The following is a 14,234-nucleotide window of genomic DNA, read 5'->3' as shown; positions in this document are numbered from 1 at the left end:
GCTCCCATGGGCGTCGCGGATGCCGCCGGTGACGGCGCGCGGCGGCTCGGTGCCGAGAGCGGAACTTGCTGCGGCGGGTCGGTGCCCAGGGCAGGGCAGGGCAGCCCGAGCGCGCGGCCGCCTGGGGAATCCGGCCACGGGGACTAGGTAGATCCTGCTTCCTGGAGGAGCTCAGCCTCCGCGGGGGGAGGAGGAGCCGCCCGGGCGGGGCTGGAGCCTTCAGGTTTTCTGGATTTTATTCTTCTGTAGACTTCCCATGTCAAGTCTGGCACATCACTTAACTTTGCTGTGCCCCAGGAACCCATCAGTCAAACTGGAATAAGTTGTAAAGCTTCATTAATTAATTCTAGTAAAGTGTTTTGAGAACATTTGTCACATCTCTATAGAAGTGCACATTATCATGTTATTAGTTATTAACCATAATCACAGAATCATAGAAATTACAATAAAAAAGACATTGCATGGGCTGAAGTCCTTGGTACATTTTATTACTATTAATTATTACATATCTGCACTATGCTCAAGCGTATAGTATGTTAGGCATACACACATAGGAAGACATAGTAGCTGCCTTGAACAGCTCACATAAAGCATATTATTGTTTTTACTTATGCTTTCAAACCTGAACTTGAATAAAACATATGGCAGGACAGTACCAATTTAATTGCCATTGCCATTTTTAATAATGGAGTTAAAATGATTGTTTAATATATGTTTCTATCGCATTGTAATTAAGAGTTGTATTAGATAATGGCGTTCAATGTTATGTGTCATGTATGTAGACCAATAGAAATGCATGACACTTTACAGTGGGCTTCCTGCCCTACTGCCAGACTACAGTCTAAGGCCTTGGTCCCCAATTAGTAGACTTTGGCAGACCTCTTGCACATATGTGGAGCCCTTGATGCAAGACTGAAGGGACCTTAAGTAGTATGTAGGGCCATGTGTGGTTCCTCTACATTTTGTTGAATTTTAGCCTTGCAGAATATGGCTCCTATCCTGCTCTCATCCAAGCAAATTCCCACTGGCTTCAATATTAGCAGGATTTGGCAAATACTGCTTCCCAACGTCCGAAGTATTGTACTACATACCAGTTCTGTCCTTGAAAACATTTGTATCTGGTTGAGAAGGACACAATGTTTAGGATGACAACTATGTCTTCTTCACATACCACAAATGCTTGTCCTTTTAAATATCCAAAATTGAAAATTCAGCTTATTCCATTATTTTGCTTTGTAATGATGCAAAACAAAAGTCTGAATGGGTTGGTTTGTTTTTTTCCTCAAAAAAGGGCATTGGGAGAGGAGGGCTGCTTGTTACATAGAGCAGGGGTTCTCAAACTTCATTGCACCGCGACCCCCTTCTGACAACAAAAATTACTTCAGGACCCCAGGAGGGAGGACTGAAGCCTGAGCCAACCCCTGATCCCCGCTACCCTGAGCAGGAAGGCCAAAGACGAAGCCCAAGGGCTTCAACCCCAGCAGGGAGCCTGTAACCCAGGGGTCGGCAACCTTTCAGAAGTTGTGTGCCGAGTCTTCATTTATTCACTCTACCTTAAGGTTTCGTGCACCGGTAATACCTTTTAACATTTTTAGAAGGTCTCTCTCTGTAAGTCTATATTATAGAACTAAACTATTGTTGTATGTAAGGTAAACAAGGTTTTAAAAATGTTTAAGAAGCTTCATTTAAAATTAAATTAAAATGCAGATCTTATCACTTTAGTGCAGTGGTTCTTAACCTAGGGTGCACGCACCCCTGGGGGTGCGAGACATGTGAGATTTTTTTAGAAGGTAAATCATCGAAAACACAAATTAAGCACAGGCACATAAGTACAACCACTTTGTTTCATCAAACCTATGTATTTATTAACATTATACATTTTTTAACGATTACTGTAATATACGTTTTTAAGTTTTCAAGTTTTTAAGCTAATTGTAGTGTAATTTTTGATAAGGGCTGCAGAGCGCTCGGCTGGCTGCTGGTACCCCAAGCAGGCAGGAGGGCTGAGCAAGGCCAGAGGCTCGGACCCCGGCTGGCAGGGTGCCGGGCGGCTGGAACCCCAGACCAGCAGTGAGGTGAGCGGGGCTGGTGACTGGTATCCCAGGCCAGCAGCAGGCTGAGCGGGGCAGATGGCCGGGACCCCAGCTGGCAAGGGGCTGGCGGCCAGAACCCCAGACTGCCAGCGGACTGAGCTGGGTGGCGGACAGGACCCCAGACCAGCAGCGGCTCACCCGCTGCCAGTCTGGGGTTCTGTTGACTCCTGCCAGCCAGGGTCCCGGCTGCCGGCCCCGCTCAGTCCGCTGCTGGCCAGGGGTTCTGTTCACTCAGGCCGGCAGCGCACTGAGCGGGGCCAGCGGCTGGGACCCCGGCTGGCAAGGGGCTGGCGGCCAGAACTCTAGACCGTCAGCGGGCTGAGTGAGGCCGGTGGACAGAAACCCAGACCGGCGGCAGGCTGAGCGGCTCAGCCTGCCGCCCGTCTGGGGTTCCATCCACCTGCTCCTGCCAGCCGGGGTCCTGGCCGCCGGCCCCGCTCAGCCTGCTGCCTGCCAGCAGCGTGCCAGTAAAAATCGACTTGTGTGCCACCTTGGCACGCATGCCGCAGGTTGCTGACCCCTGCTGTAACCTGAGCCCCGCTGCCCAGGGCTGAGGTGGTGCTATACGGTGGTGCTCAGGCTTCAGCTTCAGCCCTGGGCAGCGGGGAATGGGCTTTGGCTCTGGCCCGGGCCCCAGCAAGTCTAAGCCAGCCCTAGCAACCCCATTAAAATGGGGTCCCGACCCACAGTTTGAGAACCGCTGCATTGGAGATTCTGATTGTGTCCAATGTGATTATCCTGAAAGACTCTCTGGACAACAGGAGAAATTGTAGATATATGATAGAGTTATCATGCAAATGAAAGCTGATTAACTGAGAGAGGCAGTGACTCTGATTCAGGCTTTTTAAAACTTTGGTTTTGTTAATACATTCAACTCTAACACCTAACAATATACTTGGGGCAGAAAAAAGTATCCGTTAAATATTCAAAGACTGAGAAATCTCTTGGTCCACAATCTGGTATGCCCAAGAAGCCCTCAGCAAAACTAGAAAAGATTGACCATGACATCCTTAACTGATATTTGTAATGTAAAAAAACAAGCAGAACATGACCCTTTTTGAAACAAATCTTCCAGGCAGAAGAAGAAGATTGATTATGCTCTTACAAGCAATTTCTTTCTCTTTGCAGGTTACATTCAAAGCACCTAAGGAACTGGATTCTGCTAGAATCAATATCAGGCTGGTTATCTACGGAAAATGAAAGTTTGGCATCTTTGCTTAATGTAATAAAAAACGCACATACTTGTTTATTCTGCTGTGTTTGAAGTCACAGGCATTCATCTTTCTGCATGATGATGTTATAGCTACATAAAGACTGACTGGTGTTAGAATGTACTAGTAGCTTCAATTGAATATATTATTATTCACTTCATGGGTTGCCAAGTGGTGTTAAACAGCTTTTCTATTCCGCTCAGGAGGTGACTACATATCTGTGATGGGTGACCCGATTCATGTCCACGTTTGTAATTCACTTTAGGATCAATCATGATAAAAGGCACAATGTAGATGTATTGTTATTAAACTATATACACCATTACATACTCCTGGGGGAATTCTGTGCCAAAAAATTAAAAATTCTATGCACAATATTTTAAAATTCTGCATATTTTAATTGTCAAAATAATGCAATATAATCATGCTGGTTTCAATTATTTAGGTAATTTATTTAAACTACAATATAATGGGTGGAGAATGGGAGTGGAGAACATTGGAGGAAATCCCCCAACCCCCTTGCCTAATAGTAATGTAGTTAGGTTTGATTCTTTATTTCTAGTTATTAGTCAACAAATATATGCAGCCATATGCTCAGTATTACATCATAGGTAAGGCTACGTTTTAGTCATGGGTATTTTTAGTAAAAGTCATGGACAGGTCATGGGCAGTAAACAAAAATTCATGGCCCATGACCTGTTCATGACTTGTACTATATACCTCTGACTAAATCTTGGGGGTACTCGGGGCAGCAGCACAGGGGCGCTGTGGCCGCTGGCACGGGGGTGGCCTGGAGTTGCGTAGCCCAGGACCACCGCTGGGGAGGTGGCACAGCTGGCAGGCTCCCTACCTGGCTCCGTGCCTCCCTGGAAGCAGCAACAGCCCCCTCCTTCAGCTCCTCAGTGAAGGCATGGCCAGGCAGCTCTGCACGCTGTCTCCGCCCCGAGCACTGCCTCCACAGCTCTTATTGGTCGGGAGGAGGATGTTTCTGCTTCAGGGTAAGTGCTACCCAGATCCCTCACCCTGTCTCATGACCCAACCCCCTACTCTCTCCTACACCCAAACTCCTGCTGCTGGGGAGCACGGTGACCCGAGACTACCCCAGCAGCAGCCTGTGCAACTTGCCCAGGGGCTGCCCCAGGGCCAAGCTCACCAGCTGCTGCAGAAGTCACAGAAAGTCCCAGAATCTGTGACCTCCATGACAAACTCACAGCCTTAATCATAGGAAACTGAGCAATAAGGGAGCTGGGGAATCAACTCATAATTTATATTGGCTACTGACCATCTCCAGAATGGTTAGTAGCAAACAGTTCATGGAGCATATTTTGATAGGAAACTTTTTCAGTCCAAAAATGTAGACCAGTTCAAATCATTAAAGCACCATAAGCATTTATAAGGTCATACTGTCCTTTACACCACTCTGGTAATGTAAAGGAGCCTTAAAACTTTGACACCTGTTTTATACTCCTGGGGGAATTCACAAAGACAATGGGAACAACTGACTAAGAAGACAGGCTGCTACGTTCTGCTCTGCCTGAGGGGACCCCATGCCTAACTCCTCAGAAACACCCTGAAACTCTGTCCCTCCATGCCAAATGGGCCACAATAGCGAGCGAGAGGGAGAGAATGTCTCTCTGACACGCATGACTGCTCAGCTGCTCTTCCCCCCACTTCAGGAGCCCAAACCGACCTGCGTATGCTGCCAGGGAGGAGTGCATGACTGCTCTTGCAGCTTCCCTGTGCTTCTCCATCAGAAGTCATTTTTCTGTGGGGAAGCATAGAAATCTGCAGAGAACATGAATTCTGCGCACGCGCAGTGACACAAATTTCCCCCAGGAGTACATTGCACTGTGGCTGCATGGAGTGTAACAGAGGCTTTTAAATGACAATGAGATGCTCAGTGGAGGACTGAGGAGAGACTAAAAAGGTGGCAAATGAAGGGTACTGAGATTATGGCTGATATAAATGGACTATACATTGTATTTTCCAGACGTAGGAAGTTATACAAAGGTAACACCCCGCCCCCCGCCGCCTACAACCCAAACCCCTCAGGAATCATGGGTGTACCCCTCTTTCCCCTGAGTCTGTCTGTCTGTCCGCACAGAGAGGCGTTTGTACCAGGCCCGCCATTCGACCACGTGCTTGTCCAAAGCCCGGCATACTCCGAGCTCGCGGACGCTCGTGACCAACGGCGGCGGGATTTCCAAGGTCGCGGCCGTGACCCCGCCAGGGAGGCCCGCCCAAGCCGGCGCCTCCCGGGGCTCGGAGCACTGAGGTGAGGCGACAGGCTCCGCCCTCCGGAGCGCGCTCGAGGACGCAGAACGGGTCGCTCTGCGCAGGCCGCGCTGTGACAGGGGGGAAGCGGGCGCCTGTGAGAGGGGGCGTGGCTTAGCTCTCGCCCAGGCCGGAGCACCCACGTGATCCAGGCTGCTTCCCAGCAGCCCCTGCACTTGCCCCGGAAGCGGAAGTGTGCAAAGGGGGGGGGAGGTAGGGAGCGCAGGTGTTGATCGCGCGCAGGTTTGCGCCCTGCCCTCTGCAGGCCATGGCGCGGATCTCCCGCACGCTGCTCATCTTCGGCGGGTTCGTGGCCGTGGTGGGGGCGGCGTTTTATCCCATCTACTTCCGGCCGCTGCTGCAGATGGAGCAATACAGTGAGTGCGGGACCCCCCCCACCCCAACGAGCCTCACGTGATCCCCCCTGGGGTGGGCAGTGCCTCGGGTGATGTGGTCCCCGCCCCCCTCTGCCGATCCTCCCCTGTACGCCGCCGCTTCCTGTGCATCACTCTGGCGGTCCCTTCCTCCAGCCTGTGCCCCTCGCCTTGCGCGGCTGAGCCCGCGGACGTTTCTCCTGTAGGGTGCCCGGTGCCCACCTGCGTGTCCCCTGTCCTCCCGGGCATGCCCCGGGCATGCCCCGGGCCCCAGTGAGCAACCTCCCCTTCGGGCATGCCCCGCCCCGGTCCCCTCCCTGTGTAACCCCTAGGACTCATCCTCTCGCCCCTCACGATATCCTCTCTGTGCCGTACAGCAAGCGCTTCATTTACCCTTTGGGTTGTCCCTCCCTGAGCCTCCTGATCACATGCATCCCATGAAGTGAGCTGTAGCTCAGGAAAGCTTATGCTCAAATAAATTGGTTAGTCTCTAAGGTGCCACAAGTCCTCCTTTTCTTTTTGCTGATCACATGAGTTATTTTCCCCCATGGTCCCCTCCTGTGTTCCCCTCATCCTCTTGGCTGTCTCAGGGATTCAGATTTTCCTTGGTTTTTTTTAGCCAGCCTATATATATATCCTGACAGAGCACTATTACTGCCTCCCACAATAAACGTCCGTAACCAGACAAGTGACACCTCCCTGCTGTCATCTGTTCTATATTTTCAGTAACTACTTAGCAAGAAACCTCCAGGAGAGGAGTTCTCTTCTTTCAAATGAAGTGCTTTGAAGAAAAGGCTTCGTGGTGATAGGTTCCATGGGTGGTGGTTGTGGCTGTATTCAGTTAGCTTGACAGTTCGGGCAGGATGGGTCACCAGCAGCTCTACTGGAGCCAGGGCTGCCGCTCGTGCTGCCTGTGCTCGAACCGCCACGGCCTGATCCGCAAGTGCAGGCTGAACATGTGCAGGCAGTGTTTCTGCCAGTGTGCCAAGGACATCGGCTTCATCAAGTTGGACTAAACACTTCTTAAGTAGATGAGCTGTCACAAGAAGACTTCTGGACATAATTCTCTGCCTAATTTGGATAACTGGGAATGCTAAATTTACCAAGTCTTTGACATGCTATTTTGTGTATAAAATAAAATGGCTTAACAGTCTTTCTCTCCTTCCCCCTCACCTCCCCCACAAAAAAGAATCATGATGGAGATAGGATTAATGGTGCTAAGACATTCTAGCATCATCACCCCCAAAGAACTCTGTCCATGCTGCATACTGAATGGTTTCTTGGAAAAACTGTTCTTTAAGACATCTGACTTTAGCAGTTGAATGGTGGGGTTTTTTCACCTTACTTTTATGTTGTAAACTGTAGAGTGAGCATGGGTTTTGTATCCATAACATTTGCTAGTTTGCTTTCAAGAGCGTCCCTTGGTGTCTGGAATACATTTTTTGCAACAAACTCACTTAACACAAGCTAATATTTTCACTATTCTTCCCTATTTCTCCCCTCTATTTCAGATAAAGATAAGTTGTTGCAGATTAGGGAATAAATGCTCCTAATGTATACTACTTGTTGTTTCACATCATATAAAACGACCAATCTTTGCTATAGAAATATTTTTGAATAATCCCTCCTTTATTATTTGCTTGTAATATCCCATTGTTATAGAAAAGGGAGTTGAGGCAGACCTTTTACAGTGGAAAATAAAATCATATTAAACAACTGGAAACTCACCAAAATAGGCTTTTCAATGATCCATTACATAATATATGTGTGTATATGTACAATATAGGAGGCAGTATGGACTGATGGCCTGAGCACAGCTGGAATCCAGAAACTCTAGATTTTGAATTCTGGCTGTATCACTGTGTTCCATTTTCTATTGTGAACATTAATAAGGCACGGGAGGACACAGGAACACTTGTAGTACCTCCAGGGTCTAAAATGCCTTTATTTTAAAAGATGCCTAAACTTCAAGTTAATGTCCCATTACTTAAATCTCTCACATCCATGGAGTTGTAATTACTTTTTCAAGCTCCCAAAATGTGCTGTTCCCTCACAGAAACAATTACGGATGTGGACCTATCCCAAAAGAGTCTGAGTTTGATGTGACAATGTATGGGGGAATCAAGAGAAGGGGAAAGAAAAGGACAATGATGACAATAAGAGCATACAGTTATGTGAACCAGTGAGGCATGAACACATTTTTAAACTTGTATTTTAAAACAAATATTTTCTACCTTCCCCTCAGTTCTGATAAATATTGCAGAAGAAGTGAGTTTTAGAGAGTAATTTGAATTGAAGCAGAAGAGAACATTCCAGCTTAAGGGGTGCATAAAGCTTCCCATAAGTATACCACATATATAACCTGTATATAGTGTGAATTTAAGAGCTACCTTAGTCGCTAGTCATGATAACTTGAGTGACTAGAACGTCGTGAACATTGCCTTGAATGCTAGTCTAAACTATATTCTCTTTTTTCTTTGTTTTTCACGGTTAACTGTCTAGAATATGGTACTTTTCTAATCTACTGTTTCTTTGGCTCTTAAATTTTTAAACTTGCTGTTGTATTCTGTAAACAAATTTTTAAAAATCAAATGCTTTTTATGCAAGACCTAGATGAGTCAGTGTTTAGTGTTTTGCTGATGCAGAGCCAGCAGGGGGAGCATAAATTAACTTTCAGTTGATTCCAGAGTTTATTGTTGCTCCATTGTGCACAAAGAGCCATAAAACAATTCAGATGGAAACAGAAAAGAAAAAAAAATTGAAAAATACAGGAGATCAAATTTCTGCACAGAAATTTTATATCAAGCTTTTAAGGGGGACAACTAATAATGGAGAACAAAGGAGCTAATCTCTTACAATTTGTATCTCCATTTTAACACAAACTTTATTGTGATTCATCTATTGAAAGAGTTTGAAAATATTTTTGAATTGTAAAAGAGAAAGTGAAACAAATTTTATGGCCACCTCAGAGGGACTTTCATTTTATTTCAGTTTAAATGCCATGCTAATTGGTAAGCACCTACAGTCTGTTAGGGAAGCTCCACTTACTCAGACTGGAGCTTCCCACCAAGATACACTTTCTGTTCCATTTCCCATCAAAAACTGATCACTCTTCTCTGTATCCTGTTCCTCCTCATAATGCAGTTTAAATATAAATTACATACAAAACACTATGATAAAAGAACATCATTAAGGTTACAAAGTCAAGCACCCAAAAGTCTGGAAATTCCAGTATTAAGGTTGCCTGTGCAATCTTAATTCACTCCCCCTTGTCGATAGACTGTATCAAAATGTGTATCTCCCAACTCGTCATCTGATACTAGTGACATTTCCCTCCCCTCTCCGCCCCACAGCTCCCAGTCCCAGCCTGCTCCTTCCAAAGGTCTGTCTCATTAGCTCCAATTTCCAGTCTCTTTGGCCAACAAGTGCCAGTCTCCTCCTCCAATTCTGTCACAGTTACTCTCTCTCTCTCCCTCCTCCCCGGGGGAGAGCAGGGGAAAGCTTGAGGCAGACTCCTGGCAGGGAAATTTTCAACCCAAATGGTTAAAGTTAAAAGCTATTGCAAACAGGTTCTTCTATTGGGAAGTGTCAGGGAAACTTGAAGATGTTTAGTGCGACCAGTCCCGTCTATAAGAAGTTACATTATTATGATATCATATTATAAGAGCACCCAAAATGTTCTAACCACCCTTCTTCCATTTTGTAAAAATGGCCATACCAGGTCAGACCAATGTTCCATCTAGGCTAGTATCTTGTCTTCCAACAGTGACCAGTGCCAGATGCTTCAGAGAGAGTGAACAAAACAGGGCAATTATTGAGTTATCCATCCCATTGTCTAGTCCCAGCTTCTGGCATTTGGACGTTTAGAGACATTCGGAGTATGGGGTTGTGTCCAGGTCATCTTGGCTAACCGCCATTGATGGACCCATCCTTCATGAGAATATTGGATTCTTTTTTTAACGCAGTTATACTTCACAAGATCCCATGGCAATGAGTTCCACAGGTTGACTGTGTGTTGTGTGAACAAGTACTTCCTTCTTGTTTTAAACCTCTCTGCCTATTAATTTCATTGGGTGACCCCTGGTTCTTGTGTTATTGAAGGGGTAAATAACACTTCCATATTCATTTTCTCCACACCATTCATGATTTTATAGACCTCTATCATATTCTCACTTTAGTAGTCTCTTTTCTAAGGTGAACAGTTTCAGTCTTTTTTAGTCTCACCTCGTATGGAAGTTGTTCCATACACCTAATCATTTTTGTTGCCCTTTTCTGTACCATTTACAATTCTAACATCTTTTGTGAGATGGGACGACCAGATCTGCAGGCAGTATTCAAAGTTTGGGTGTACCATGGATTTACATAGTGGCATTATGATATTTTCTGTTTTATAATCTATCCCTTTTCTGGTGGCGTCTAACATTCTATTAGCTTTTTTGACTGCTGCTGCACATTGAACGGATGTTTTCAGAAAACTATCCACAATTACTCCAAGATCACTCCTTGAGCTAATTTAGATCACATCATTTTGTATGTATAGTTTTTCCAATGTGCATTATTTTTCACTCATCAGTGTTGCATTTTATCTGTCACTAAGGTGTTGTGTTCCCTAATACCACCTTTTGGCAATAGCTGACACTATATTATAGAAACACTATATCAAAGAAACTAATCCTTTCACATTATCTCTTTTTGGTTTGGTTATATATCCAAAAATTATCTTGCTGTTTATTGGTCTGAGATGCAAGCTTTCATCCTGTGTGATTTATTATATTTTTGCTGAGCAGACTGCTGTTCACCAGCGTGTCAGACTATCACATGCAGATTTTTTGTGCTGCCTTTCTGATTCATAACATTTTGTTCGCTACTGTAAGAATATATGGTGTTTCTGTCTGTGTGATTTTACTGTTTGTTGTGTTTACCAGGGAAGGAACAGGCAACAAATCGATCTGGTATTGTTCAAGAGGATGTTCAGCCTCCAGGTAATAAAACACTCATTGAATACTATAATTTCAGCATTTAAATAGACTTTAAAAGCAAGTATGTTAAATTAAATAGTCTGTCCATTTAATTATTCAGTGTTCTTTTAGAAAAACTAACAAACAACTTGTAATACGTGACTTAGTGCTAAACAGTTTTCTCAGGCATCATCTGTGACGGGATTCCAGAGGTGCAGCTGGGACTGTGGGACCGCTGTGCCCCCTTAACTTTCCACCCTGGGGTTGTCTCTCACAATGCCTTGCTAGTTACAAGCAGCAAACCCCTCCAGGCGCTGTTACCACTCAGCACAACTGCACGTGGAGCTCCACACCCAGCTAGATTGCATGAATGCTCCCAGAGCCGCTCATGAATCACACAGAGAAAGGCACCAGCCGAATCTCCGCAGCTCCCAGCCTTGTACCTCAGGAATATACTATCTTGCACTGCTCAAGACAAGCAGTTCACTAATTGGTTCACCACTTAATCAATGGAAGGTGGATATACACCAGCCTTTGTGAACCTGAGCAGATTTACCAAACGCTTCAGGCAAATTCACTGATAAAGATAAACAGTAAAACAAGTTTATTGATTACAAAAAGTCAGAGTGGCTACCAAAAGAAAAGAAAATATAAGCATGCAGTCTAAACTCTCAACCCCATTAGACTTGGCAACATCTAGATTAAACAGTTTTTCTCACCTCACTGGATATTGCAGATCATAGTACGCAGGTTTCACCTTTGAAACCTGGGCCAGTCTCCTCTGTTGGAGTCTTCAGTCTTCGGAGTGTTCTTGTTGCTTGCAGCATAGGTGTAGGGAGGAGCAAAGGCAAAGCATGGGGCCCCTGTGCTCTATTTTATACTCTAAGCCCTGGTCTACACTGTGTGGGGAGATTAATCTAAGTTACGCGACTTCAGCTATGTGAATAATGTAGCTGAAGTCGACGTACTTAGACCGACTCACTGTGGTGTCTTCGCTACGGTGAGTCGACTGCTGCCACTCTCCTGTCGACTCTGCCTGCGCCTCTTGTGGCGCTGGAGTACAGGAGTCGACGGGAGAGCTCTCGGGGGTCGATTTAGCGTGCCTAGACTAGACGCGATAAATCGATCCCCGCTGGATTGATCACTGCCCGCCAATGTGGCGGGTAGCGAAGACATACCCTTAGTCCATCCATGTGTTTGGAGAACATAATTCAAGGCATGTCTGGTGGGCATTGCTGAGTCTCCACCAGGCAAGGTTGAGCAATTCCCCTAGTGTGGCCTTGTGCAAGTGGGTCACTGAATTGTAACTCCCTTGCAGGATAATGGCTGTTGATGATTGTTTGACACCCGCCTAGGCTGTGGTTAGCTCCCTTGTCCTTCTCTGCGGGGATCTAATATCTGGGCAATTCCCCAATTCACAGCGTATTTTAGTGACAACCATACAACACAACTGCATAACTTTATATGCACTAATGATATACATATTTAGATAGGGTCATGATCTGCTGAAAGCCATTGTTCTTTCCCCTGATACCTCACATGTCATGCTTTATATGCAATATCACAGTTATAAACAAATGATGAATATTGGGGCTACAGGGCACTCCCCTGGGATGTAGAGTGTCACATCGTCGTTGCACAGAAATTTCACCAATTTAACTAACTTGGTTTAGAAATGGATTTAGTTAAATTGGTGCAACCCCTCTGTGTGGAGATATGTCACTTTTAAACCAGTTTCAGAGCATTCATGCAGAGGGCTTGTACAGATTAAACAACAGATTTCTACACCAATTAAAAGCTTCTATGTGTAGGCTGGGCTTTACTGTAAAAATGTACATTTGCACTCTGCATTGCTGAATAGAAGCTCTAACCAAGAAACTATGTAGAACTGAGCTGCCTGAGCATGTATTGTTTCCATTGTCAGAAATATTTTGTTGATAACTACTGTTATAATTTCCAGCTAGCTTCTTTGGCTTGCTGTGCCAGTGAAAGAGATTCTTGTTGATAGGCAAAGTAAATGTAAGGGCTCTGGGAGGATTAAAGTACTAGCTATTAGCCATTCAAGGTTGGCTATTTGTTGCTGCAGACAAGAGGCTATTTGTGTTTCTGTAATAGGTATTACAGGATTATTTGTTTCAATTTTTTTATAAAAGTCCAAATCAACTTCAGGGGAATATCCAGTAGAGAGGTGGTATTACTTCTGTATATAACATCAGTGAAACCATTACTTCAATATTGTATCCAGTGTATCCACACTTCAAATAGGATGTTAAAAAATTGGATAAGGTTCAGAAAAGAACTACAGGAATGAGTTGAGGTCTGGAAGACGTGCCTTATGGATTTAGACTAAAGAAGCTCAGTCTGTTTATCCAAAAGAAGGTTAAGCAGTGACTTGATCACTGTCTACAAGTGCCTACATGAGAGAGAGAGGGATGTCTGATAATAGACAGCTCTATAATCTAGTCGAAAAAGACATAGCAGATGGAAGCTAGATAAATTCAGACTAAAAATAAGATGCAGTTTTTTAACACTGAGAGTAATTAACCATTGGAACAACTTACCTAGAGTCTCCATGACTTGAATTCTTTAAATCAAGACTAGATGTCTTTCTAAATGATATGCATAGGTCAAACAAGTTACGGGCTTGATTCAGAAATTACAGTGTGCAGTTCTTTGACCTATTATGCAGGAGGTCAGACGATAATTATAATTGTCCTTTTGGCCTATAAAAATCTATAAACTCTTGATAGTGTTTTTTTTTCTTGATTTATAGGGTTAAAAGTATGGTCTGATCCATTTGGAAGGAAATAACATCATCTTTGTACATCACAAGGTGTGACTGAAGATGGATATGTTCAAAGCAACTATTTTGACTCATACACTGAGTGTATTGTTCGGGTGTTGCTGGGGAAGGATTCTTAATATGGTGGTTTAGGTAGTCACTTCAGTGAATGCTGCTGATTCTGAAGATTAATACTAATTTTTTCTTTAGAGTTCCGTAGCTTCTGGAACAAAATGGACTGACTGAAATGGCTGAATTATTTTTGAGTTTAGAGCTGAAACACTTTTTCATACGTTTGAGGGAAGAAAAGAGAACTTGCTATTTGGTTCAATCTTTAGCCATTTATAGAATAAATATGATTAGAATAAATTATGCAGATCATTGTAGTTTACTCCACTGTTTGATTATTCCTTTTTGAGTTTATAAATACAGATGAAAGACATAGTATATGCAAGATGGGTGAACAATGCAGAAAGACTGTAGTGTGATACAACTGTAAATCTGTAAACAATATTAAAATCGTGTATTTATTTAAACTGGCA

At 44.5% G+C, this 14,234-nt stretch overlaps 2 protein-coding genes and 1 long non-coding RNA gene across 3 annotated transcripts; all 3 read left to right on the top strand.

Annotated features, from left to right (window-relative positions):
* The first annotated feature begins 76 nt into the window (after positions 1–76).
* LOC142071940 (uncharacterized) lies at positions 77–3,629 on the top strand. Its single transcript, XR_012668198.1, has 3 exons — positions 77–147; positions 1,955–2,075; positions 3,222–3,629. It is a non-coding gene; the product is annotated as an uncharacterized LOC142071940 (long non-coding RNA).
* A 2,133-nt stretch (positions 3,630–5,762) lies between these two features.
* SMIM20 (small integral membrane protein 20) lies at positions 5,763–14,234 on the top strand. The gene is made up of 3 exons (XM_048848682.2): positions 5,763–5,955; positions 10,878–10,934; positions 13,684–14,234. Exons 1-3 carry the CDS (start codon positions 5,847–5,849, stop codon positions 13,719–13,721), a joined length of 204 nt encoding a protein of 67 aa, XP_048704639.2. The 5' UTR covers positions 5,763–5,846; the 3' UTR covers positions 13,722–14,234.
* On the top strand, positions 6,209–7,675 carry LOC125636099 (small ribosomal subunit protein uS14). The gene has a single exon (XM_075127991.1). It carries the CDS (start codon positions 6,816–6,818, stop codon positions 6,966–6,968), a length of 153 nt encoding a protein of 50 aa, XP_074984092.1. The 5' UTR covers positions 6,209–6,815; the 3' UTR covers positions 6,969–7,675.

The sequence above is a fragment of the Caretta caretta genome, chromosome 4 (genome assembly GCF_965140235.1).
Source record: "Caretta caretta isolate rCarCar2 chromosome 4, rCarCar1.hap1, whole genome shotgun sequence".
Lineage (NCBI taxonomy): Eukaryota > Metazoa > Chordata > Testudines > Cheloniidae > Caretta > Caretta caretta.
Note: the sequence above shows the minus strand (reverse complement) of the source record. Positions and strands in the feature narration are given on the sequence as shown.

Bases quoted from the DNA above. Each gene is read 5' to 3' on its own strand.
- SMIM20 (XM_048848682.2), top strand. From the start codon at position 5,847: ATGGCGCGGATCTCCCGCACGCTGCTCATCTTCGGCGGGTTCGTGGCC. The intron at 5,956-10,877 runs GTGAGTGCGGGA...TGTGTTTACCAG, and splicing joins GCTGCAGATGGAGCAATACA to GGAAGGAACAGGCAACAAAT. The intron at 10,935-13,683 runs GTAATAAAACAC...CTTGATTTATAG, and splicing joins AGAGGATGTTCAGCCTCCAG to GGTTAAAAGTATGGTCTGAT.
- LOC125636099 (XM_075127991.1), top strand. From the start codon at position 6,816: ATGGGTCACCAGCAGCTCTACTGGAGCCAGGGCTGCCGCTCGTGCTGC.